Genomic DNA, 25,422 nt, shown 5'->3' on the forward strand with positions numbered 1-25,422 from the left:
TTTTACCGTTTGTAAGAACACGACAGGGAGGATTCTAGTTATCTGTGTGTTCATTATTTGTTGCATTGTTGCTCTAAACATGAGCACTTTGAACGTGACCATACTGAATAGAGGATCCCCCCCGTTTTACCACCCACAACTCCTTTAAACCATATGCCTCCTCTGTGACTGCTGCTATAGCTATTCCCAGATCAACTAGTAGCATTGCGCATGTGCATTCTTCTTGGAAAAATCAGCAAATGTCACATAAATATCAAATATGAAAGTCAAAGCTGAGCCAATGCAGCTCTGACTTATGCAATTTTCAAATTTGTACCATAACAGTAGCAACAGATAGATACACCTTACTTTCTCACAATTTGGGGAGGAACCTTAGGCTGGGGTTATATTGTATTGTTATTTTTTTCCATTATCAATAAAGGCCAATCTCAGGAAACAGGCATGCTTGGACACTAATTCAGGGTCTCTGTTTTTTGTTGCAGATGGGATAGAGTAGGGGTCGCAACCTTCAGTACACGGCCCATCAGGGTAATCTGCTGGCGGGCCGTGAGACGTTTTGTTTATATTGACTGTCCGCAGGCATGGCCCCCTGGGATTCGCCGTTCCCGGCCAATGGGAGCTCCAGGAAGAGGTGCGGGCTCCATGACATGCTGGTCACCCCTTCCCACAGCCCCCATTGGAGATATTCTATGAGTCTATAGGGATATACTGGGGATATTCTATGATTCTATGACACCCTGATGGGCCACGTGCCGAAGGTTGCTGACCCCTGGGATAGAGTATCAGCTTATTCACAACTAGTTTCCTAGCATTGGAAAAAGAAAGATTTACTTTAAAAAATGAATTAATTGTGGGACAATACTGAGTCTGATGGTGTTATGTCAAGATTGGGGAAAGCACAAGATTTTGTGGGTTTTCCAGCTTTTAAATTTAGGAGTGGAGCATAATTGAGGGAGGTTGTGCAAGGGGCTATGTGTACCACTGTGTCTCATTCTCCATGCTGTAATGATGTATCTTTAGTTGCTGAGATGTCTCAGGGCTCAAAATGGCATATTATTTTACCATTGCTCCACTGAAAGTGGCAGGGTCTAGCAATGAATTTCAAACCCTATTTACTATTGTACTTCTATGTACATACAGCCTTATTAATTCATACTTGTGATTGGGGAACTCTATGAATTAGAGATATTTGTGAACAATCAAGTGACATGGTAGGAATTGCAGGCCAAGGAGATAAGAGACTAGCATTAGGTTTGTGCAGCTGAGGAGGTGATCAGGGAAGACAGAACTTCTGTCTTTTCCCCTGCAAGTCTGAGCAGCTGACACAGAAGGAACTCCATGTACAGAACAAAGAGCTCCACTATAGGGTCCATAAGGATACCACATGACATCCCCCAAAATTGCAGAGGTAGGGAGAAGAACTAATAGCCATTTTGGAACATCCCAATTGGCCAGGCTTATCTGTTATCTGACAACATTGCTAAAGGAATAAAGATATAATGGCATGCAGATACCTTCTGTCTGAACAAACACACATGTGAATTCTGAGCACGGTGTCATTAAAACTTTGCTATTTAAATATTCTGTGAAATTTACTGGAGAGAAGATAGCATGAGGTTAAAGTGAAAATAAAATTCTCTTCACATGTAATTTTTCTCAGTTTGCATGATTAAGGGTATCATCAACTTCTTCTTCTGCTTCTTCTTCGCCACTTCCCTATTTGGGGTCTGGGACTTTTACAGCCTTCTTCCAAAACTCACAATTGGATGTCTAGCTGTCGTGCATGTAGTATATGCAGCAAAATGTAACATAAAGCTTGCATATTATTTTTTAGGCTCTTGCCACCTAAGGAAGCAATCACATTTGAAATTCCAGGCTGCACATAATTAATCGTCTGTTTAAAGTATACAATTTTTGATACAATACCAATGATAATGTCCAATGTACTAGATTCTCCTCTGCCAGCAGTTCTGACAAGGTCTTGAACCCTTTTCTCACCTTCCTCTAGCTGCTAACGTTCCTATGTTGGCTGTCTTGAATCTCTAGCTGTTGTTTTTTTTTTTTCCTGCTTCTTCATGATATTACAGATTGCCTAATTACCAATAAGCTTTGTTAATAAAGTATTTTTTCTCACAGACTAGAGAGCAGAATAAGAAAGAGAAAATAATTGTGACATCAGGACAAATTTAGGACTTTATTGTAAATGTAGGTGAAATTATCTTTTGAGTGATATATGGCATGATTTACAACTCATAGTCTCCGAATACAGGAACATAACTGCTTCTAATGTCCAGATTATATGCAATTATACACACATACATACACAAAACTATGTTAAAAGAACATTATTAAGGCTGCAAAGTCAAGTACTCAAAAATTAAGAAATGCCAGAGTTAGATTGCCTGTGCAACCTTACTTTGCCCCTCCCTTGCACATGTGTATTATGATACAGTCTTTAATTACATGATCACATATTGGTTTTTTCCCCCTACAAACCACTACCTCATTCAGTGTGCAGAGTTGAGAGTGCTCACTTAATGATCAGCAATCCAATATTTTGTTTTCTCCTAACTGGGCAGTATGTGGCCCAGTGCCTTATTTACTATTAAAATGCTGTTTTGAAGACAGAATTATTAATTTACTTTATGGGCTTTGCTGTGATGCTCAGCACTATAGTATCTGATTGCTTTACAAATATTAATGCATTCATTTTCACAATGCCCCTGCAAGATTAGGGGAACTGAGATAGAGAAAGATTAAGGTCAAAAGTATCCACCTAATATTGGGTGCCCAATCTGAGATGTAATAGGACCTGATTTTTCAGAGGATTTAGCATTAGTCTATATGTTCAAACCACAGCTTCTGTTTACTTCACTTACAGCTGTGAACCCTCAGCACTCCTGCCTATCAGACCCCAGTGTATCTTAGTCAGGCCCCCAGGAAAATCAAGAATATTCAGTTAGTGACCACCTGTGAAAAGTTTGGATTAAGTGACTTTACTTGCATCATATAGGAAATCTGCCCCAAATTCTCTATTTAGGTGTTTTAACTTCCATTGATTTCAATTGAGTCAGATGCCTGTATACTTTTGAAGATCTGGGCCTTTGGAATTTTAGTTCAGAGTGGGTTATGATCAGAAAACTAATGGGGATTTCTAAAGAGTCCAATCACAGTCACTAAAGACAAGCAACTATGGAAATAAATATATTAAGATGAGATTCAGTTTTTTTAAAAATAGTCTGAATTTCAGTAAAATTTGATCACACACCCTCCCTACTCTCCAACGTATGCACACATACTAAGCATTTCTAATTTAAAATATTTTGGAATAAATATTCTTTTGGCTTCATCAAAATTTGTTTTATGAAGACAAAATGCACATGGCACTGTGTAAATATTTAGCTGTATATGCATGTTTTCTTGTAAACTAATAATAAAAAGGAAGGTGTTTTATTTTCAAAAGTTCCAGCAAAAGGACAGAAAGAACATATTCCTGCTTTGCTGGTGTTGTGAAATATTCCTGGCTTTAGGACTGCATTTGAATCTATTTCCATTGTTCTTTTGATTTCAGTGATCACAAACTACACATTCTGTCTGGAGATCTCAGGCACATACAGAGTCAAACAGATCCCCAGAAGTTCTCACCTATTGCAGATAATTGAGATTGCAAAGGAATAACACAAACAGCTGTAGATTAGCAAGGGAATTTATTCAGTCTTCTTTTGGAAACATATCCTTGCACCAAGGTTAATTTGTGAGTTGTAAAAATTTTGTATGTATTTTTGATGGAATTAAACAATAACGGATGTTTCTAAATCCAAGACAAACTACTAAGCGGTAATTAGATACCAAAATGATATATGCCTTAAATATTCCACGTATGGACACACAGATAGTAAAGAAAATAACTGCTCTCCTTTCTGCTAATTACTTTATTACAAAGTGGACAAAGACTGGACCTGTATGAAGTAGGCCTCAAAATCTACATATAGTACTTATATGGCTTCTATCACCATAGTATCTGTGCACCAGATAATCTTAAATGTGCTTATCCTCACAACACCTCATGAGGTAGTAAAGAACTATTATTCCCATTTTCCTGTCTGGAAACTAAGAGACTAAGTGACTTACCCAAGTTACAAAGGAAGTCCATGACAGAGCCAGTTGAACCTGGGCCTCTTAAATTCTGAGCTAGCACTCTGTTGGATCATAAGAGCTACATATATGTGCTCCAAAAAGTATCATTCATGTGTATCTGCACAGTCCTTCCCCACCACCCAGCAGTGGCACCTTCTTACACAAAGTGAAATTCCAGGGATAATGTTCTAATTCCTTTCTTTTCTCCATTCATTTCATATTTCTTTTCATTTTGCTCTTTGGGCCTGAATCTGTATTTGGGTACACAGACCTACTCCTTTTGTATCCCGGAGAGGAGGTCAGGAGCATGTTCGGGATGCTGAAAAGCATCCCATCCAGTTTAGTAATGGCATCAGCACGGCCAAAGTTTTGATCTGGCATCTGAATCCTGCAAAATCCTGGGACAAACCCCCGGAATTGTACCATCAAAACAGAAATAAGAGTTACTTCTCTTATTACATTAAAAAAAAGTCTGGTCTGGAACACATCTGATATACAAAATCTCTAATTTGGCACCAATAGCCTTCTGAATCTATATAATTTTTGTATATACACCATTTTTACCATCTAAAGTTAGTATATATGTAACTTCTCCCTGTCCACCAAATGGTCTAGATACCACTGTATCATGGTGCAACAGTACCACAAAACACATATCCAGCAACTGTATCCAGCTTGGCCCATCTGGGTTTTGGCACTGAACACCAAAATCATGCTGTTACTATACAATCATATGGGACTTAAAAGTTGAAAAAGTGGGCACATGCTTATATTCTTTGCTATATTGGGGCAAGAGTGCTCAAAACTTTTAAGAATTGATTAAAGAAAAAATCAGAATTCAACTCACAGCTGAAGGGCCTAATTTTGCAGCCTTTTCCCTAGAAAAAACTCTCATTGGCTTTAATGGAGGTTTTGCCTGAGCAAGAGCTGGAGGCTTCCAACCGTTAGTTTGCATTGTATTCCAAAAAGAGGAATGTACAGTATATCACAAGGTACTGAGGAAAATGCTGCAAATTACACATACTCTATTTGTAAGCATCTCAGTCAGGGCCGGTGCAAGGATGTTTCGCGCCCTAGGCGAAACTTCCACCTTGCGCCCTCCCCCATCCCCCGCCCGAGGCACTCTCCGCGGCAGCTCCCCCGCTCCGCCCTGAGGTGCCCCCTCTGTGGCAGCTCCCCACCCCCTACCTTCCAACCTGAGGCACCCCTCCCCACCCCAGCTCACCCGTTCCGCGCACGAGCACCCCTTCCCGAGCACGCCATCGCTGCTTCACTTCTCTCACCTCCCAGGCTTGCGGTGCAAATCAGCTCAGGCGCCGCAAGCCTGGGAGGCGAGAGGAAAAGTGAAGCAGCCATGGCATGCTCGGGGAGGAGGCGGGACAGGGGTGAGCTGGGGCAGGGAGTTCCCCTGCGTGCCGCCCCCCCCTTACTTGCTGCAGGTGGCCCTCCCCGCACTCCCCTTCCCCAGCTCCCTCCACCTAAAGGCCGGCGGGGACCAGGGCGGCCAAAGATCCGGCCGTCATGGTTGCTGCCAAAGAAAATGCTGCCCCCCAAATCCTAGTGCCCTAGGTGACTGCCTAGGTCGCCTAAATGGTTGCACCAGTCCTGATTTCAGTACGAAAATAAAAATCTGTGCTTTTGGATTTTGCATGTAAATCCATTGTAATTTAGTAAAACAGAAAATGCAATATCATTGCTCTTCTGCAATGTCATTTTTAATATAGACTCAGACCAGAGAAACAACAAATAAACTGATAGAAAAAGGCTGCAATGGAATTATTTGCTACATTTGTATCACTTTCCACATAAGCTACTTTACTTTTTCCTAGTCTTTGTGCTGTCAACCCACAGAGAATGCTTAGACCAACAGAAGAAAACTACTGGATGTCTTCCATAGACTGCATTAAAGTAAGTGCTTGTGGGTTTGATTTTACATTTACTAGTAAATGGCAGTACTACTGAAAATAAATAATCAATATACTCTTAGAGCAGCTTTTTGATTATTTCTTCTCCATTTCAGCTGTAGTTCTAAAGTGCCTTATGTAGACTAATCAGAGGCATTATGTTAGGATATTGGATGCTATAGAGCTATTAGTCAGTTATCATGCTTTCACTGTTTTTCCTGGACAAAAGTCCCTACAGCACAATGTGATCATGTAAGTACTGCAAGGGATATTGTTTTGCTCCCTGAGTCACGGTCTTCTTTGATATTTGGAAGGAGGCCAGCCCTCAGGCTATAGGAGTGCCTTTTCTTTGTCCCATGAAATTCCATTCTGCTTTTGCTGAGATATTAACCATTACAAATTTCAATTTTATCTTCCCTTTACTTGCCTTTTTCAGGAAAATGTTGGTAGCACCCAAATGTTCTAAGGCCGAACTCACAATACTGCTAAAGAAGCAGCAGCAGGCACTGTCCTGAGAACACATGGGAACTACGAAAGCAGCTGTAGCAGTGAGGTAGGAAAGACAGCTGGCATAGGTTCCCCATCCTCAGGCCATTGCTCCTGGTCCCATTGAACCATACCTTCAGGAGGCCCTGAATGAGACAGAAACCAGGCAGGCTCTCTCCCACCTCCAAATCCTCCCCAGAACAGTTATCTGAACCCAGTAACCATTCCTCCGCCATGGGGATGTCATGACATCAAGCTTGCTATGAAGCTGTAGATGTGTAGAACCATACTTACCCCAACTCTACTGTACAGAAGTGAAAGGTGGGCACAGAAGAGGTCTGAAGAACATCAGATAGATGATTCTTGTCATATTCATCAGTTGCTCCATATCAAGTGGCAGGACAGGATTAGAAATTAGGATATTCAAAACTGAACCCAGCAACTGCCTTCATCAGCACTGGTTTGGTTTTAGCGGTTTTCTTGGGATGGACATATTATTAGAATAGCAGATGAATGAATTTCAAAGCATGTGTACTGAGGCATGTGCCTAACTGTCTGGCACTCATGTGGGTGTCAGAAGCTTTGGTGGTGTGAGAAAATTGCCAATGATGGATATAAACAGAATATACAACTAGACCACCTTAAGCACTTTGCCAGAGATCAATCAAGGTGGTGCTCAGTTTGCAAGGAGGCCACAACACTTTGAGATTTGCTGCTGAAGGTGATAGAACACGGTCTTGTGGCAAAGCTGCCATAACTGACCCCCTGACCTCTTAGAGTGTACATTTTTTGGGGGTGTAGGGAAATTGTCTTTCTGTGTCTAATGTGAAGCATATGGTACATTTCTCAGTGCTATAAATAATTAATAAAAGGACACTACCAAACTTTTTAAAACAGGTCTTATTGTTATTATTTTCTCATTTATTTTAGGGGATTTTTTTTATTGTGAGAATAGCTACTTGCTTTTTACCAGTGGAAAAAATGCATATACAAAGAGTACATGATTCACAAAAGTACTGCTGGGAGACAGCTACTTCTGTCTGCTCTTGCATTTGGATGCTTCAAAAACAGAACCAAGCAGTATCCACTTCTGCATTTCATGCTTAATCCACATTTATATAGAAACTGAGTATTCCCTCACCCTGCCATTTCAAAAGATCTCAATTACTGGGACCTGAGTTTGGTGGTGCTTGCAGCCCTCCTTCCCAATCCCACTATTTCAACAGCACCAATTTACAAGAACTTGGTTGATTGTGTTTAATCTTTGCCATTGTTCCTCCCTCCATCTAACAATCATTTGTCCCTGTGTCTTTTCCAAATATAGAAGGCGAATAATTCTTTCTGCCTGTTTATTCATATAACTGGCAGATCTCTTTTTTTTTTTAATTAATCCTCCTTCAAAAGGACCTTGAAGAATCAGATGGTGAAACCAAGGCTCTTAAAGAAAAATAAGGGGGCGGAGAGGCGCCCGCCCGCTTTACTTCACACCCGTTCGTAGGGACGAGGACGAGAAATTGGACGTCACCGAATAGTTCGGTTGTTGCGCCCGCCCATCTCGCCGTGTTGCGTTGGGAGGGACGAGGGAGTCGGCCATCTTGGGTTCGCCCGGACTGTGAGCGAGCGAGCGAGGGAGGGACTGGCGGGTTGCGGAAGTGGCCGCGTTCGCTCGCCCATAGTGGAGAGAGAGAGGCGAGAAGGAGAGTCCAGGGGCCCCCACCTTTCCCCGGCCAGCACCGTCTCTAGCGAGGAGGATGGCAGGGCGGCTACCGGCGTGCGTGGTGGACTGCGGCACGGGGTGAGCGCGGGGGCGGCGAGCTGGCGATGAATGGGCAGCAGGGAGGCAGCTGACAGATTGGTACCAGGCACCGGGGCGCCCCTCTCCCGCGTGGATGCCTGAGGCCGGTGGGGTGGGGTGGCTGTAGGGACGTGTCTTGCCCCACAATAGCCTCCCCCCGGGGCGGTGGTGGCAGCGTGGAGAGGAGGCTAGAAAGCGGGGGGAAGGGTTGAAGTGAGCACTCCTCCCCCGCTCCCCCAATTTCTCCCCACCACCCCCTCCCAGCGCAGCTCTGTCCCTCCGAGGCAGATGGCTTTGTGGGGGCGGGCTCCTGCCCCAAGAGCACCCACCCGCTCCCCCAGATCTGGGTGGGCGCAGGCTCCGACCCCGACTCCCCGTGGGAATGGGCCTCTCTCCCCAAGTGGCACAATCTTCCACCCCTAGTTCATTTTTGGCTGACTGCAAAATCTGCTCTAACTCTCCAAAATCAGTCTGAATCAAGGGGCAGGGTCACACCCTAAGGTGAGGATTTTCCCCTCGCCCTCTTGGGTTTTTTTTGTAGGGTCTCCTCTCCACCCTAATCTCATTCATTCCATTTGCTGCTCTAGAAATCTTCCTGTCTCGGTCATTCGGGAAGCAGTGTTCCCAACCCTTGCCTGAGACTCTCCAAGACCAATCTTGCTGCCTGTGTCTTGCAGGAAGCAGGCTCCTGCTCAGGGGCTGGTGAGGTTAGGGTGGACCCTACTCGTAATCCAGATAGGATAGCAAAATGATAAAAATATTATTTATATTGTTCAGTCATGTAATTGTGTGCATTAAATATTCTGAGGTCATGGGTTATTGCTAAATACTATGATTTTTTTTAATGTAGGGATCAAATCATTTATTCAGTATTACTTCTGTATGGGGAAACCCTCCTCCCTCTTCTAGTGAGCAAGCGCAGCGGAACTTCCTTAGTTTAGTCAAAGCCTCTTCCTGCTTTCAGGCTTTTATACCTTATAAGGCAGTTTTCAGTGTCAAACCTGAACCAAATCCTTTTTAGAAACTATTTTGTATTTAGCAAGTAGCCGATGAGGAGTAGAGAGAAAGTACCAGTGATAGCTGATGCAAATAGAAGGAAGGGACAGAGCTTCAGAATTCCTTTCAGTTGTTGCCTGTGTTTGCTGCTCCTAATCTTCCCACTGTGTGCAAGACCCTAACAGTAGAAAGTAAAGACTGAGTTTGAACTTGGAAGGATTACACTGTATCTTTAATAGTAGTGTACTGAGGAAATGTAGGATTTTTTCCCCCTCCTGTGAGTTACTGATTAGTGTGTGATTTTTACAGATGGAATGATTTATTTTTAAACATTCCAAAAGGCTTTATTGTAGAATCTGTCAAGTTTTTTTTTGTTGTGGTTCTAGCTCCTCCCTCTTTTCTACAGAAAGTGAATGTGTTAAGTGACTGTGCTAAGCTGCTCTTATTTGTTTCACTTCCCATCCATTTTTTGATGTTGATAGAAAGTTTTGTTTTAAACTAAAATTGTGAAAAATTCAATATTTGGCATATTGCAAACTCAAAGTAGATGCATATTTAACTTTGGGGGGACTTGATCTTTCAGAATTGTGAAAATTGGTTTACAGTAGTAATGTGAACCCATCATCCTCTTTAAATTTAAAAGTGCCAGTTTGGACTAATAGAGCATCAATAAATGTTCACTTGTATAAACTGCACACTTGTATACGTATAAAATGGTGGTGCAGTAATGGTAACTTAGGTAAGGCTGCATTTAGAGTTACAGCAGGAATAAAAACTTTGAATTTATATGACATGTGAATGTACTCTTTCCTTTTGTATTAGGGAGCGCTTTGTCATATTCATTATTTTTGATCACGAAGTGTTTCAGTAAATTACCTTTACTACAAGTGAGTACATGGCTCCTGCCCTGAAGGGTTTACAAGCCCAGAACCTGTAAAGAGAATTACTTGTACTCGCAATGAATTTCCATTGTTTACAGTGGTCTTCATAAAGGATCCCTTTTCATTATTGGGGCCTACATTCAAATAGGGGAGTAAGAGACTATATAGAACAAGGACTACAGTAATGTGGTTACTCAGCAAAGACAAGTACAGGTCTTGAGGGTTCTGTTTCTCTTTTTTTTGATACCTTGCTGTTTGTAGGCCTCACTACAATGTACGTGAAAGAGAGTCTTGTACTGACATTCCTAATTATGAGACTCTTCCCACCAGTTTTTGTTTATACCCACTAAACCAGTGGATCTCAACTTTTTCAGACTATATCATCCCTTTCAGGAGTGTGATTTGTCTTGCTTGCCCCAAGTTTCACCTCACTTAAACTACATGCCTACAAAATCAGACATAAAAATACCGAAGTGTCTCAGCACGCTATTACTGAACAATAGTTTACTTTCTGATTTTTACTATATAACTAAAAATAAATCATTAAAATATAAATATTTTACTGACATTTCAGCATATAATATATAAAGCGGTATAAACAAGTCATTGTATGGGATTTTAGTTTGTACTGACTTTGCTAGTGCTTTTTATGGAGCCTGTTGTAAAACTAGACAAATATCTAGATGAGTTAATATGCCCCCTGGCAGACTTCTGTGTACCCCCAAGGGTACTTGTACCCCTGGTTGAGAACTACTGCACTAAACTATCATAATTATTATTTAGAATAACTTATTAAAAAAATACTGTAATTAACTAGTTAAGATTACAATGAGACTCTCTTTATAACCCAGTTTTCATATGCTTTGATATTAAAAATTCTCCTTTTGGGGCTAAATTTTCCATGTTTAGAAGTGATCTTTTGTGTGGGGAACCATGAGCAAAATCTCTTGACCCACTCATTAATAGAAAAGAGAAAAATACCATTTCAGGATTTTAAGGGCTTTTTTTGCTTGCCAGTAACTCTGGGGGCAGAGGGGTGCCCTCTGTGCTTCACATGTGAATAGGCTCTTTGCTAGATTTGGAGAAGGAATTGAAAATTTTAAAATTCAAAAGTTATAAGATTGAAAATCACTTTTGACCATGCACAGTTAGTAGCTGCATGGACTTTTAGAAGAGGCTAGTGAATCCTAGCCCACTTTGTGACATTAAAATGTACAGCTGGAGGAGCTGTTGACACAACTTACAAAAATGTCTCATTGAAATACACATCACGGTTCATCAAAAATAATATAATTTATACTTCTATCTGTCTGTCTGCTGCTGCCATCGCAGGTGCTTTTTCAGATCTGCTACTTTCATTTAAACCTCCTGTTGAAGAAAAGTAATTGGAGAATCAAACTAATTCTAAAAAGAAGACCGAATCGCTTTTATATTGTCCATTGACCAGACGGGAAGCTTGCACAAAGATCAAGGGAGAATATGGCCCTGATAGTAGTAACTCAACCTTTAGTTTAGGCTACCTGAGAAATATTAATGCAACGAGGGAAAAACTATGAAGGGTACTCTTCAGCTTCTGTTATGTTTTTTGGCCCTTTGCCCATGCTAGTACCTGAGTTGCCCACATCACACAGGTAATGTGGTAAATGTGCAGATGAGGTATACATTTGGGCACCAAAATTGGTTGAAAATTTGGCTTTTAGGAACACAGAACCTGTGGTCTGTCTAGTGCAGGGGTCAGCAACCTTTCAGAAGTGCTGTGCCGAGTCTTCATTTATTCACTCTAATTTAAGGCTTCGGGTGCCAGTAATACTTTTTAACGTTTTTAGGAGGTCTTTCTATAAGTCCATATTATATTTACTTTACATACAACAATAGTTTAGTTATAAGGTTTTTAAAATATTTAAGAAGCTTCATTTAAAATTAACTTAAAATACAGAGCCCCCTGGGCTGGTGGTCAGAACCTGGGCAGTGTGAGTGCCACTGAAAATCAGCCTGCATACCGCCTTTGGCACGCATGCCATAGGTTGCCTACCCCGGTCTAGTGCAATATTATGTGGGAAGTAGCTGGATGATTTAGAACAAGATGCAGGAAACCCAGCAATTGGGAGTTATGGGCTTTTAACTCATGGGCCTATTTACAGCACCTCATCAGTGCATTGAGATGGATAGGGTAGTGGCATGCTGGCAATTCAGAAAAACAGCTACCTCCGTCCCAAACATGATCTGAATGCACGTTTTCTTTTTCAGAACCATAAGGGCTAGAAACTAACTTATTAACAAAATGAAAGCTTGAGAATCTAATCTGTCATGTGGGCTAGATAAATAGGTGGGACTGTGGGTCACCTGTTTGACACCACTCACACCGCTGACTTAGTGTATGAGCAGTTGCCTTTTTATCAAAAGTAAAGAGAAAAAATCAAATGTGAAATTACCAGAATATATGAATGCCATGCTAAGGCTACTTATTTAATCAAAAAAGGTCTGAGAATGCAAAAGTTATCCTTGGACAAGCTACCTTTTAAAAACATTCCAGTCTGAAAGTAGGCCTTGGCATGTGTACCTGCTTCAGGAATCTTTTATGTAAGCTACCAGGTGAAGCAACTACTACTGAATTTTAGGTGATACGCATGACATCTTGCCTAGATTGATTGATTTTTTTGTTTTTGAGAAATAATTCAGTAAGTCAAAGAAGATAATACCTCTGAATTGAAAATGTTATTGAACCAATTTCTGAATGTTTTTTTTTTATGCTGGAACACCATTCTATTTTTCTCTCTCATCTGAACATAGGTTCTACATTTTGTTTGATTCTTAACTGGTGTTCAGGTGTGGGAAGTGTCTTATTCTGATGCCTTTCTTGTGAGGCTCGTTTTTCCCCACTTGTGGTCATTGCATGGTCTTAGAACTTCACAGCTGTGTAAAGTGGACTAACTCAGACTGTGAGGAGTGAGACACAGTGCATGCTGTCACTGGACTTATTCGAGTTTTATTTCTGTGGATGATGCAATGTCTCTGATTATCTCTGGGGGGGAGGGATAGCTCAGTGGTTTGAGCATTGGCCTGCTAAACCCAGGGTTGTGAGTTCAGTCCTTGGGGGGACCATTTAGGGAACTGGGGTAAAAATCTGTCTGGGGATTGGTCCTGCTTTGAGCAGCAGTATGGACTAGATGACCTTCTGAGGTCCCTTCCAACCCTAATCTTCTATGATTTTTTTTTTTCTGAGAATGTTGCATACTTACTGGCACTGGGTTTTTTGTCATGAGTTGCCTTAGATTTATCTCCATGTTGTTCAGCATCTGCAAGAGATTTCAGAAATATCACTGCTCTTGTATGTTTACTGTCAGATTTGAGCCTATGTGGTTTAAAAAAAAAACTTAAATGAGACTAGCTTTTATTAAGACAAGATTTAATGACATGTTTTTGTCTACAGTTCAGTAGGATACTTTTTCAGAAGACAACTGCTTCTAATTTAAACATTGACTTGAAGTAGAAACATGTTGCAACATAACTATATAAACTAGTATTTTAATGCAAGTCCGCTCTTGACAGACAAACACCACTTGTTTATCTTCTTAAATTAATGTTAAGAGGTGAAACTAGCACAAATGTAATGATGCTCTGGACACTTTTATTCACTGTGCAGAATGTTTGCATCACATCTGTATAGAAGAAATGCAGTTAAACAGCTGTATATTTTACATACTTCCCCAAAAGATTGGGGAAAATCTTTAGCAAGTCATGATTGATATAGGAAAAGTTTCTTAATTTCCCTTTGTGTACTGTCATAAAAGCAGAAGTCAGTGGGGGTGGCCTTGTGTGTTGGGGGACCATTAGCAGAGTTTTTTGCAAGTAGAAGACTTGACTTTGGAATTTGCTGTTTCTATCGGCCCAGCAGACTCCTAGCTAGTTGATTTCAGAGCTTAATAGATGATAAATCTTTTCTCTCAGGCTTCTTCTGATGGATATCTGAAAGCTGTTGGCCTATTCTAGGGGATGGGCCTGATTTGTTGACTTTGTGTAGTGATATGTTTGTATTTTTTCTTAATGATAGGAAATTTTATGCATACCTGTATATTAAAATCTCTTCCAAAATTCTAGGGCATTTTGTTTTACCCTGTAGTTGGACACACTTTCACATGTATTAGCTATAATATAAAGTGTAGTTTTAATGTTTTTTTTTAGGGTAAGTAGATTATGTGGAAGAATTTGAAAGTAATGACCAATTAGCAATGCAGCATATGTCCAGCTCTGTCTTGTGTGTTGAAATACAGAGGCATACTGTTACGACACCCAAAAATGAATATGCAGGTTCCAGAGGATGTGGTAGGAGAAAAGGAGCATTCTGTCAATGCCAACACAAATTACATTTGTAATACAAACATAACATTCAAAGCCATGTACCATTTCTTATTTTTGAGAACTGCATTCAAATAAAATACACCTTTTTTATTTTTGGCATTGTTTAAATAATTACTTTAAATGAATTTCACAAGTAGAAAGCAAATAGATTCAGAATTACAAGTTGGATCAGGGAGCTATGGTAATGTATAAGTGCTTGTATTAATGTTTGTATTTGGCTTTGTTAATCTGCTATGGTATAACATTTACAGATAATCTTCTTTATATAGCGTACACTTCATAGATGGCTAAACTATTGATTCTCAAACTTCTGTACTGGCGACCCCTTTCACATAGCAAGCCTCTGAGTGTGACCCTCTCCCCTTATAACTTAAAAACTTTTTTTATATATTTAACACCATTATAAATGCTGATGGCAAAGTGGGGTTTGAGGTGGAGGCTGACAGCTTGTGACCCCCCCCCCATGTAATAACCTCACAACCCCCTGAGGGGTCCAAACCCCCAGTTTGAGAACCCCTGGGCTAAACTATAAATTGAGGAGATTAAGTTCCCATTTTGAGCAGTGGTATATTTTTAAATGGCATGTTATCATCAGATCTAACTTGTAAATATAAAGATACAATTTCTAAAGAGTCTAGTCACTACTGCAGTTATTCCACGGACCTTGAATACCTGTGAATTTAACTTGGTAGCAAATTATATTTTGGTACCCAAGCCCGTTTGAACAGTTAGAGGAGACACCTTTCTGTATGCTTTCTAGTAGCTTCCATAGTGCTGATGACTGCTTGATGTGATCTTAAGGTAGGTGCTGAAATGACAAAGATTGGAAAACTTGATTTTAATTGGGCTTTCATTTGTATATTTTTATCCCAATTCTGAGTAAAAACTAACTGATACAGCAATTGTGGTCCTTTCATTGTTTGTTTGTGTTTTGTTCTTTTTCTCCCCCTTCTGGACAGATATTAAAATCTGTATCAGCAGCCATCACAACAGAAATATAACATTCTTCTCAAACGGAACGACATTAGAAACTGTAAGCACATGCAGGGCCGGTGCAACCATTTAGGCGAACTAGGCGGTTGCCTAGGGTGCCAAGATTTGGGGGTGCCAAAAAGTGGCGCCCCCAAAAATTTTTTTAAATGGTTGCAGCCGCTGCTGCTGGAGGGGCTGAGCTGCCGGCTGCAGCAGCTGCCGCAGCCGGAGCCCAAGGTGTCCCCTGGTCAGGGCGCCACCGCAGCAGCCCAGGGTGCGGCCTCCCCCCCCCCCCCCCCCCGTCAGGAAGCCCCGGGTCAGCGCGCCGCTGCCGCGGCAGCCGGCAGCCAGCGTGCCCCTGGGGTCAGTGCGCCGCCGCCACAGCCTGGCTGCCCAGGGTGCCCCCCGCCCCGGGGTCAGCAAGCCGCCGCCGCAGCCGGGCAGTCCAGGGCGCCCCCCCCCGGGGTCAGTGCGCCCCTGGGTCAGTGCGCCGCAGTCGGCGGCCCAGGGTGCTCCCCGTCCCTGGGGTCAGGGAGCTGCCGACGCAGCCAGGCAGCCAGGGCACCCCCCCGGGGTCAGCGCCCCCTGGGGTCAGGGAGCCGCCGCCGTGGCTGGCAGCCCGGCGCCCTCCTCCCCCCGGTCAGGAAGCGCCCAGGGCCGCGCTTTCCCTGGGCGCCAGCATTGGGGGGGACGGCATTTTGCCGGGGGGGGCGGCAGGCGGCTCCGGTGGAGCTGCCGCAGTCGTATCTGCGGATGGTCTGCCGGTCCCGCGGCTCCGGTGGACCTGCCACAGGCATGCCTGTGGCAGCTCCGCCGGAGCCACGAGACCCTTGCGCGGGGCGGCGAAATGGCCTGGTGCCTAGGGCGCCAGAAACCCTAGCGCTGGTCCTGAGCACATGGCTTCCTTCAATATTTCTGCTGAACTTCTTTAAGCTCCAGAGAATTAAAACACCACATCTAGTTTTCTTCATCAAAACTGGCAGTTTTGTTGCATTTCTTAATATTTGAAATATAAAATTAAGGAAATAACTAATTTTACCCAAACTGGATAAAAATGATTATCTTCCCCAAAAGCATATCCTGATTGTCAGAGAGACCCAAAGAATTGGATAGGTACAGTTTGTATGCACACAAATATCTACTTCACAATATCGGTATCTTAATAGAGCTCTATCTCTCTTCCCCCCCCTGCCCCCTAGTTGCTAGAAATGACTTCTCCAACTCCAAAGCCTCCTGGTTTCTTCAGGAAGAACAGGTCTCTCTTCTAGCCGCCATTTTTGTGTTGTCATCACCCATGAACAACGCCAGTGTGTGGCTCCTGCTGCTCTGGTTTTTCTATGCTGCACCATGAAATTGACATGATTCTTGAAATTTTTATGGCTACCTAGAGGGTTCTGAATGGCAGCGGTGAAACTGACCAGAATGTTGTTAATTTCACTCTGCTGCTGCTTGACAAAGAGAAAACCTGTCTGTGCTGACTCAAAGATAAGTGTGATTGTTTTTTCCCAGTAGGAAACTTGTTTTACCAACCATGACAGCCTGACATATCTGTTAAGTTTTAATTTACTGAAAACTTAAGTATAGTAGACACTGATTAGCATTACTTTCCCCAAGAAAAACTTCCCTTTGGCCACTGGCAAGTGGATTCCCAAAGCATTGTATTCCAGCCACCTGTGGTATTCTGGTAACAGTTTTTAGATGTGTGTAGTGCTGCTAAATATGAGATATTTTACAAGAAGAAAAGGTCAAACAATGAATCACCATGACAATGAGGATTCCAACCACAATGGCGTAGACCAGGGGTGGCCAGACTCACTGACCCTCTGAGCCACGTATGACAATCTGCACAAGTTTGAGAGCTGAGCTGCACCTACCAGGACTTCAGTGTAATAGCTGAAGCCCTGAGACACCCCTTCTGCACTGGGCAGAAGCCCCTAGTTTCACCACCCTGGTGCAAGGCAGAAGCCCCAACCTCTTCTTCTCGCTCCCGCCCCCCGCTTCCCCAGTCTGCTAGACAGAGAATGCAGGGGGCCCCTCTGTGAGCTGCACTTCAACTGTAAAAGAGCCAAATGCAGTTCATGAGCCACAATTTGGCCACCCTTGGCATAGATTGTGTTATAGATCTCGCTGTGTTTTGTCTTTTGGGAAAGTGCTGTACCACCAACACCAGTGTCAAGTGAGAAAAAACATTGTGGTATCCTAATTTTGACCAGAAACTGTTCAGATCCTGTGGGCTGTATTTGTTTGGAATTCATAGTGCCATAATGCATCCTCCACAGACTCCAGTCTCAAAACTCCCACCCTCTTCTGATATCTTAGAGCTCCACGGTTGTGGTCAAGACAATGTTCAATATCTGAATTTATTATAAAAAGGTTGGGCCTGGACAGGTTTATCATGCTATTGTGGGTGCCAAGCAGCCTTAAAAGTAACTATTCATAAGCTAGCTACCAAAGGAGGACCACCAAACATAACTTGGTAGCAATAGACTCATTAGCTATGATTACACTGGGAAAATTTGACCCAAAAGTCCCACAGGTTCTGCTGAATGTTTAAACTGGCAGCTGCAGTATAGACAAGGTTCTGGTGGCCTGTGCCATTTTTTAAAAAAATTGCCATTTTAATTGAAAGTGTGATAAAATGGATCTGGCCTCAGGAGATTTGTTTGCACTGCTGCTTCTAATGGTTTTAGCAGTGGTTCAGTTGGTTCCCCTGGTTCAACCGGTGGTGGTAGAATGAATGGGAATATTTTCTTGAACTTTCTCATGTAGCGAATGCCTTAGAGTACTTAGGAAGTTTCTGAATTTTGGATTTGTTTTGTGTTAAGAACCTATTTCATTTTTTACAGGTTTACTCAGGTTCAGGAAAGAGAGACACATAACAGTAGAATTTGGATAAATCATAGTTCTGTTTATTAAATACAAGAAAAACAATAATACTTTGAAATGTAAATCAGCACTTTAGACGTTTTTTTTTCCTCTCTTTTCCAAGATACCTGGACAGTTATTGTCAAAATAAATGGTAGCTTCCTTTCTCTTTACACAGCTGTAACTCCTTGGTTTTACTTTACATTTTATCATGATCTTATTTAATATTAATGGCTTAAGGTGGGTAAGTATGTATTGTCACAGTGAAAATATTCACTGAAGTGAATTTACAGTAGTCTCTCTTTAGGGGGGGAATGTTGTTTTTTAAGCTCCTACGTCTGTTGACTAGGCTCTGTTCAACAGCATCCTCTCAAATATCCAGTGTTGCAGTAGTTTCCTGGTCCAGTGATCTGGTTTGCACTGCCCATAATATCTCATGTGTCTAGAAAGACTATTAGACTACCAACTCTTTCTAGTCTGCATCCTCAGAGTATTTTGTCTGGGATAATTTGAAATTGCATGTTTCTCCTTCAATTGCAGTGTTACATTTCTTTTTTTGACTAGTAGTAATTCAGTCCTGTTAATCTGAAGTTATTTAAAGCCCAACATTTATGATTAAAGTAGTTGCGAACAAAAAAAATAATTCTTAAGATTAAGACCAGTCCCATACTAGCTAATAATTAAAACTTCACTAATACAGAAGTTTGGGGCACTGGATTCAGTGCTCACTGAAAGTTTTCTTGTCAGCGAATTGTGAATTTTAGTTTGCTTATCTCAGTTCTTGCCTAGACTTGTCATCCCACGTCTGATTCTTAAGAGCATTTGAGAAGATATATTAGGCTAACTAATTTCTTCTATGCACAGCCCTTTCTTCCCATGTCGTTTCCCAGTAATTCAAGAATTGAAGGGATTCCAGAGGCTTCACTGCTTCCTGACCAACTTTTATCTGCTCCAGCTGTAGCACAAAATCTCTTCTACGGGAGAGGATTTTCAATTTCTTTTCCTTTTTTCTCCTCTTCAGGAGAAATAAAAGAGACACTCTTTTTGGGCTCCCCAACTATCCTGATCCTCCATATTGATTCAAATACAGCAACAATATAAAAGACTGAAATTAGTCCTCAGCAGTCTGACAGTTTTGTCCACACTCTTGTGGTCACTTCAACATACATATGCAAAGACTAAATATGTTCTCATTTTTTAGCAGTGATGTGCCGAAAGAGTTTTTGTGATGCTTTAAAAACAGCTGATCCCTGTCCACATCGTGCTTGCACTGTTGTAAATGTCCTCCTTAACTGTGGAAAGAACTCTGATACTGCTTTGAGTGCAGTATGAAAACCCTAATTGGAATACCACCAGGCACAACTAATGAAAAATTAGTACAAAATTTTCTAGTGTAGATAAGACATTACAGAACTGCAGATTTTCCAAGGTCTCCATGCTGGAAGGGATCAGTCGTGGGCCATTTTTTGGATGACTTAATCCATCAAATCTTGTTGGTCATTGAACATCTTTGTAAACATTGAAACAAATGAAATGGGACATTAGCGTATGTATTTTGTGCTGTTTAGTGTTGTAAAAGCTGCTACTGAGAATGTACTTGAAAGGAAGTAAAAAGAAGCAGCATTAATCTGTGTGGAATAGATGTAATTTATTTGAGCATAATTATTTCAGTTGTCAAATGAATGCTGAGGGCTATTGTTTCATCCAGGGTGTGGTGATTCTGCCGTTTAATGATGAAAGACTGTAGAAATGTGTAGTCGATTTTATTCACTGATAAATTGTGCATCACTTGTTTTGTATATTTGCTATGTGGAAAAAGTAACAATGTAAAGCAATAAGAGAGGTATTTTATAGACTTTCAGCTGGCTTGAATGTCATTACTAATTTTATCCATTTTACTTGTATACCCAGTCGTTAAGACAAGGACATCTACGTAATCACTCTTAACATTTTGTACCTACCATCATTCTATGTAACACTTAACTTTTCATTAACTACAAGATTACGGGGGGGGGGGGGGGAATTCTCTCTTTTGTGTATGAAAGCACTTTGTGAATAGTCAGTTTTATTATTTCCTCTGCTACAGGTAATTATCTTGTTTGTGTGGATGTGTCAAACAACAGCAAGGGAAATGTACATAAATACAGTACAATTTGGAAGAGGCATTCAGGTGGAGTAGTACTTGTTACAACTTTTACCTCATTTTTAAAAAATTATAGATAAAAATATAAAATTTTTATTCTAGATATTATGGAATAAGTTTTGAAAAGAGATTTTAAATAGTGGGTGTAATGGTCTGCATAATGTAATATTGACTCAAGCCCTGCAATTTATATAAAAAAAAAAAAAGCCAAAACCTGTAATGAGGAGAGAGAGCAGCAATCCAAATAACTATGAAATATCTGAGTACTGCAGCATCACAAAAGGTGTTACCCCACAGTTACATCCTACTCCACAGCTATTTTGTGTGTGTGTAAGATACAAGAGGAAAAGTTTAGAAGACAGTAGCCAGGGCATATCAGTCAATGGCATATTCATCAACAACATAAGATATGCCAATGACTTAGTTTACCCATCTCTTACACAAGGGAAGAACTTGAGAACATGCTTATTGCTGTGAGCAGTGCCAGCAAGAAAAAAGGAATGATTATGAATGTTAGAAAGTCAAAAAGTATGCTAAGTAAACAGTAACACACAAGGTAGGCAACTCCAGTACCTCAATGCTCAAGTTAAGGACATAACATAAAAATGGCCCTACTGGCTCGGGCCAGTGGTCCATCTAGCACATTCTTTTCTTCTGACTGTGTCTGGTGCTAGATGCTTCGGCTAGAATAAAACAGAACAGAGCAATTATTAAGCGATCCATCCTGTCACCCAGTCTCAGTTTCTGTCAGTCACAGGCTTAGAGACACCCAGAGCATGAAGTTGCATCCCTGACCATCTTGGCTAAAGTTATTGAAGGACCTTATCCTCCATGAAGTTATTTCTTTTTTGATTGCAGTTATACTTCTGGCCATCACATCATTGCCTGGCAACAAATTCCATGAGTTGACCGTATGAAGAAGTATTTCCTCATGTCTGTTTTAAACCTGCTGCCTTTTCATTTCATTAGGTGATCCCTGGTTTTTGGGGATAAATAAATCTTCCTTACTAGCTTTCTTCATGCTATTCATGACTTTATAGACCTCTCTCGTATTCTTCGCCCCTCCTCCCCGTTAGTTGTCTCTTGTCTAAGATGAACAGTCCCCTTCTTAATATCTCGAATGGAAGCTTTTCCATACCCCAACCACTTTGTCTTTCTCTGTACCTTTTCCAATTCAAATACATGTTTTGAGATGAAGCGACCAGAACTGTGTACACACCCACATCTTGAATACTGTCATGGCTTTATATAGTAGCATTATATTTTCTGTCTTATCTATCCCTTTAGTAATGGTTTCTAACATAGTTAGCACTTTTTTTCTTGCAGTTGCTGCACATTGAGTAAATGTTTTCAGAGGATTCCAAGATTATTCTAGAGTGGTAACCACTAACTAGACGGCATCATTTAGTATGTGTAGTTTGGATATGTTTTCCAGCCTGCATTTCTTTGCATTTATTAACATGGAATTTTGTCTTTCATTTTGTTTCCCAGTCACCCAGTTTTGTGAGATCTTTTGTAATTGTCACAGTCAATTTTGGGATTTAACTATCTGGAGTAATTTTGTATCATGTGTGAACTTTGCCACCTCACTATTTATCCCTTTTTCCAGATTGGTTATGACTGTGTTGAACAGTACTGGTCCAAGTACAGAACCTTGGAGGACCCTGCTACTTACCTCTCTCCACAATGAAAACTGACTGTTTATTCTTAGCTTTCGTTTCCTGTCTTTTAATCAGTTACTGATCCATAAGAAGACCTTCCCTCTTATCCTATAACTGTTTACTTTGCTTAAGAGCCTTTAGTGAGGGGGACTTTCTGAAAGCCCAAGGACACTGTATTAACTCAAACACTCTTGTCCACACATTTGTTGACACACTCAAAGAATTTTAATAGATTGGTTAAGCATGATTTTTCTTCACAATAGCCATGTTGACTCTTCCCCAGTGTATTGTTTCATGTGTGTCTGATAATTGTTTCAATCTGTTTGCCTGGTACTGAAGATAATCCAATTGCAGGCCAAAAAGCCTGTCTCTAGAGCCTTTTTAAAAATTCAGCGTCACATTAGCTATCTGCCAATCATCTGACAGAGACTGAGTTAAGTCATAGGTTATATACAACAGTTAGTACTTCTGTAATTTCGAATGAGTTCCTTCAGAACTCCTGGATGAAAACCATCTGATCCCAGTGACTTATTACTGTTATAATTTATCAGTTTGTTCCAAAACCACCTCTGTTGACATCTCAGTCCAGAACAGTTCCTCAGATTTGTTATCTGAAAAGAATGGCTCAAGTGTGGGAATCTCCCTCATATCATGTGCATTGAAGACCAATGCTAAGAATTCATGTAGCTTGTCTGCAATGGCCTTGTCGTCTTTGAGTACTTCTTTAGCACCACTATCATCCAGTAGCCCCACTGGTTGTTTTGCAGGCTTCGTTATTCTTACTAGTTGCTCTTCAGATTCTTTTTTGGCCTGCTAATGACTTTTTTTGCATTTGACTTCCCAGAGTTTATGATCACTTCTATTTTCTTCAGTAGGATATGACTTCTAAAGGATGCTTCTAGCTTCTAACTGCCTCTTTTACTGTGCTGTTTAGCCATGGAGACATATTTTTGGTCCTCTGTCTCTTTGGGGTATACATTTAGTTTGAACCTCTATTATATGGTGGTTTTCAAATAGTTTCCATGCAGTGAGAAGGCATTTCACTCTTCTGATAGTTAAATAGAAGTTAAAAGGAACAAACTTCATCTTTTTTTGTAGGTCCCCTTTTTGAAGTTAAATGCTACTGTGGGGGTTTCTTTGGTATTTTCACTATTTACAAGGATGTTAAATTTAATTATATTATGACTGCTGTTATTGAGTGGTTCAACTATATTCACCTCTTGGACCAGATCCTGTGCTCCACTTAGAGCTAAATCAAGAATTGCCTCTCCTCTTTTGAGTTCCAGGACAAGCTGCTCCAAGAAGCAGCCATTAATATTGTCTAGAAATTCTCTGCATCCCATCCTGAGGTGACGTGTACCCAGCCAATATGGGATCGTTGAAATTCTTTATTGGTATTTGCTTTTCTGTTTTTGTGTAGCCTCTTTAATCTCCCTGAGCGTTTCATAATCACCGTCTTCCTCACGGTCAGCTGGTTGGTAGTATATTCCTACTACCTATATCCTTATTCAGACACAGAATTTTTATCCATTGAAATTCTCTGATACAGTTTTTAAGGTTCTTACTGTATGTGACTTTCTGCTTTCTTTCACATAAATGCCACTTCTCCAGCAGCATGAGCTACTTTGTCATTCCTGTGTATTTTGTATTATCATGTCCTGCTAGTTATCAATATCATCATTCCATCAAGTCTCTGTGATGCCTGTTATATCAATATTCTCATTTAATACCAAGTTCACTCATCACAGTACTTAGAATTCTAGCATTTGTATACAAGCACTTATAAAATTTGTCAGTATTTACTTGTCTGCTTTCATATAATGTAATTGAATGGCACTTTTTTTTCATTTTACTATTTCTCTTCAGTTCCTGCTTTGTTGTGGAACAAGTGACTAGTTTCCCCTGCTTGAGGAGTCTAATGACATCAGACGGAAGATGTATGTTACTGAATATATAGATAGATAGATTTTTAATCACAAGGACTTCTGTGTAGTCAAAAGTTAAAACTGCATATCCGCACTAGGTTGCTGATGTGCTACATATGGTCACCCCTGCTGTACGGATGTGAAAGCTGGGCTCTTAAAATGCAGATGCATCTCAGAGGTTTTGAGTTGTGGTGTTACAGAAGAACGTTTAAAAATTAGTTGGGTCACCAAAATGACGCACAAGGATGAATTTAAAAAGAGCACAATTATTAGAGACCCCGTGTAAAAAATAATATGATCTTCTTGGACATATTGGTCGCTTATCACAGAGTGACTCAATTTCAGTACTCATACTAGCAGGCAAGATTGCAGGCATACCAGGAAGAGGAAGAAAGAGAACCACCCACATTGGAAATGTTGCTAGGTGGACTGGTATCCAAAGGAGAGTGGAAGCTGTACAGCTGTGTCGTGACTGAGAAAAATGGAAGGTGGAAATTGGTAACCTCTGTATTAGAGAATCACTTGAAGGGAAGAGAGAATGTTCTGCAGACCACAGTAATGAAGACAATTCATGTGTAGGAGGCAGCAAGTTACACAGTATTATTCACCTTTCAGTGTTTCATGCAATTATGAGGCATGGCTTCAGTTTTATTCTCTGTTCCTTTCCCTCCTGCGCTTAAATGTAATTATTCACTTACTGCATCACTTATGAGCAATTGGCTGTGTTGTGGTAAAACCTTGTGATTGCTAAGAGAAGTAAGTGAAGAAGAAAATTTTCAAACTGCGATCTGTTTTGTTTAATGTTAACCCCTTTGCAAATTGCATGTGTCATGCTTGTATGGCTGATTGGACCTGTGTCCCGATTCTGGTCCCTGAGTCCACCCCTGAGGTGTTAGGTCTAGGGCTGTGTTGTATTAATTTAAATGGAATATATGGGCCCAAAGAGTTAAAGATGTTTAACATGATGCTGAAACTGCCCAATGTTGAACAGTTTTAAAGAAGGTTCGGGGTTTGTTATTCAGAGCAGGGCTTTGGAGTGGAGCCCTGTCATGGTATAAATCCCCACTCTGAACCTTAGCATCCAAAAGATGGGGTACCAGCATGAATTCCTCTAAGCTTAATTACCAGCTTAGAACTTGTAGCGCTGCCACTAACCAGGAATTCCAGTGCCTGGTACACTCTGGTTCCCCCAAAACCTTGCCCAGGGACCCCCAAGACCCAGACCCTCTGGATCTTAGCACAAGGAAAGTAAACCCTTTCCCCCACCGTTGCCTCTCCCAGGCTTCCCCTCCCTGGGT

The 25,422-nt window shown here is 41.1% G+C and overlaps 1 protein-coding gene across 1 annotated transcript in view; it reads left to right on the top strand.

The window, feature by feature from the left end:
* Window positions 1–8,097: 8,097 nt before the first annotated feature.
* The window catches only part of ACTR3 (actin related protein 3), a 53,501-nt gene continuing 36,176 nt past the window's right edge, over window positions 8,098–25,422 (top strand). The window contains exon 1 of the mRNA XM_032783747.2: window positions 8,098–8,322. Within this exon, the coding sequence (XP_032639638.1) occupies window positions 8,279–8,322 (44 nt within the window). The 5' untranslated portion in view covers window positions 8,098–8,278. The remainder of the gene's footprint in view (window positions 8,323–25,422) is intronic.

Source organism: Chelonoidis abingdonii, chromosome 10 (assembly GCF_003597395.2).
Source record: "Chelonoidis abingdonii isolate Lonesome George chromosome 10, CheloAbing_2.0, whole genome shotgun sequence".
In the NCBI taxonomy this organism is placed as follows: Eukaryota; Metazoa; Chordata; order Testudines; family Testudinidae; genus Chelonoidis; species Chelonoidis abingdonii.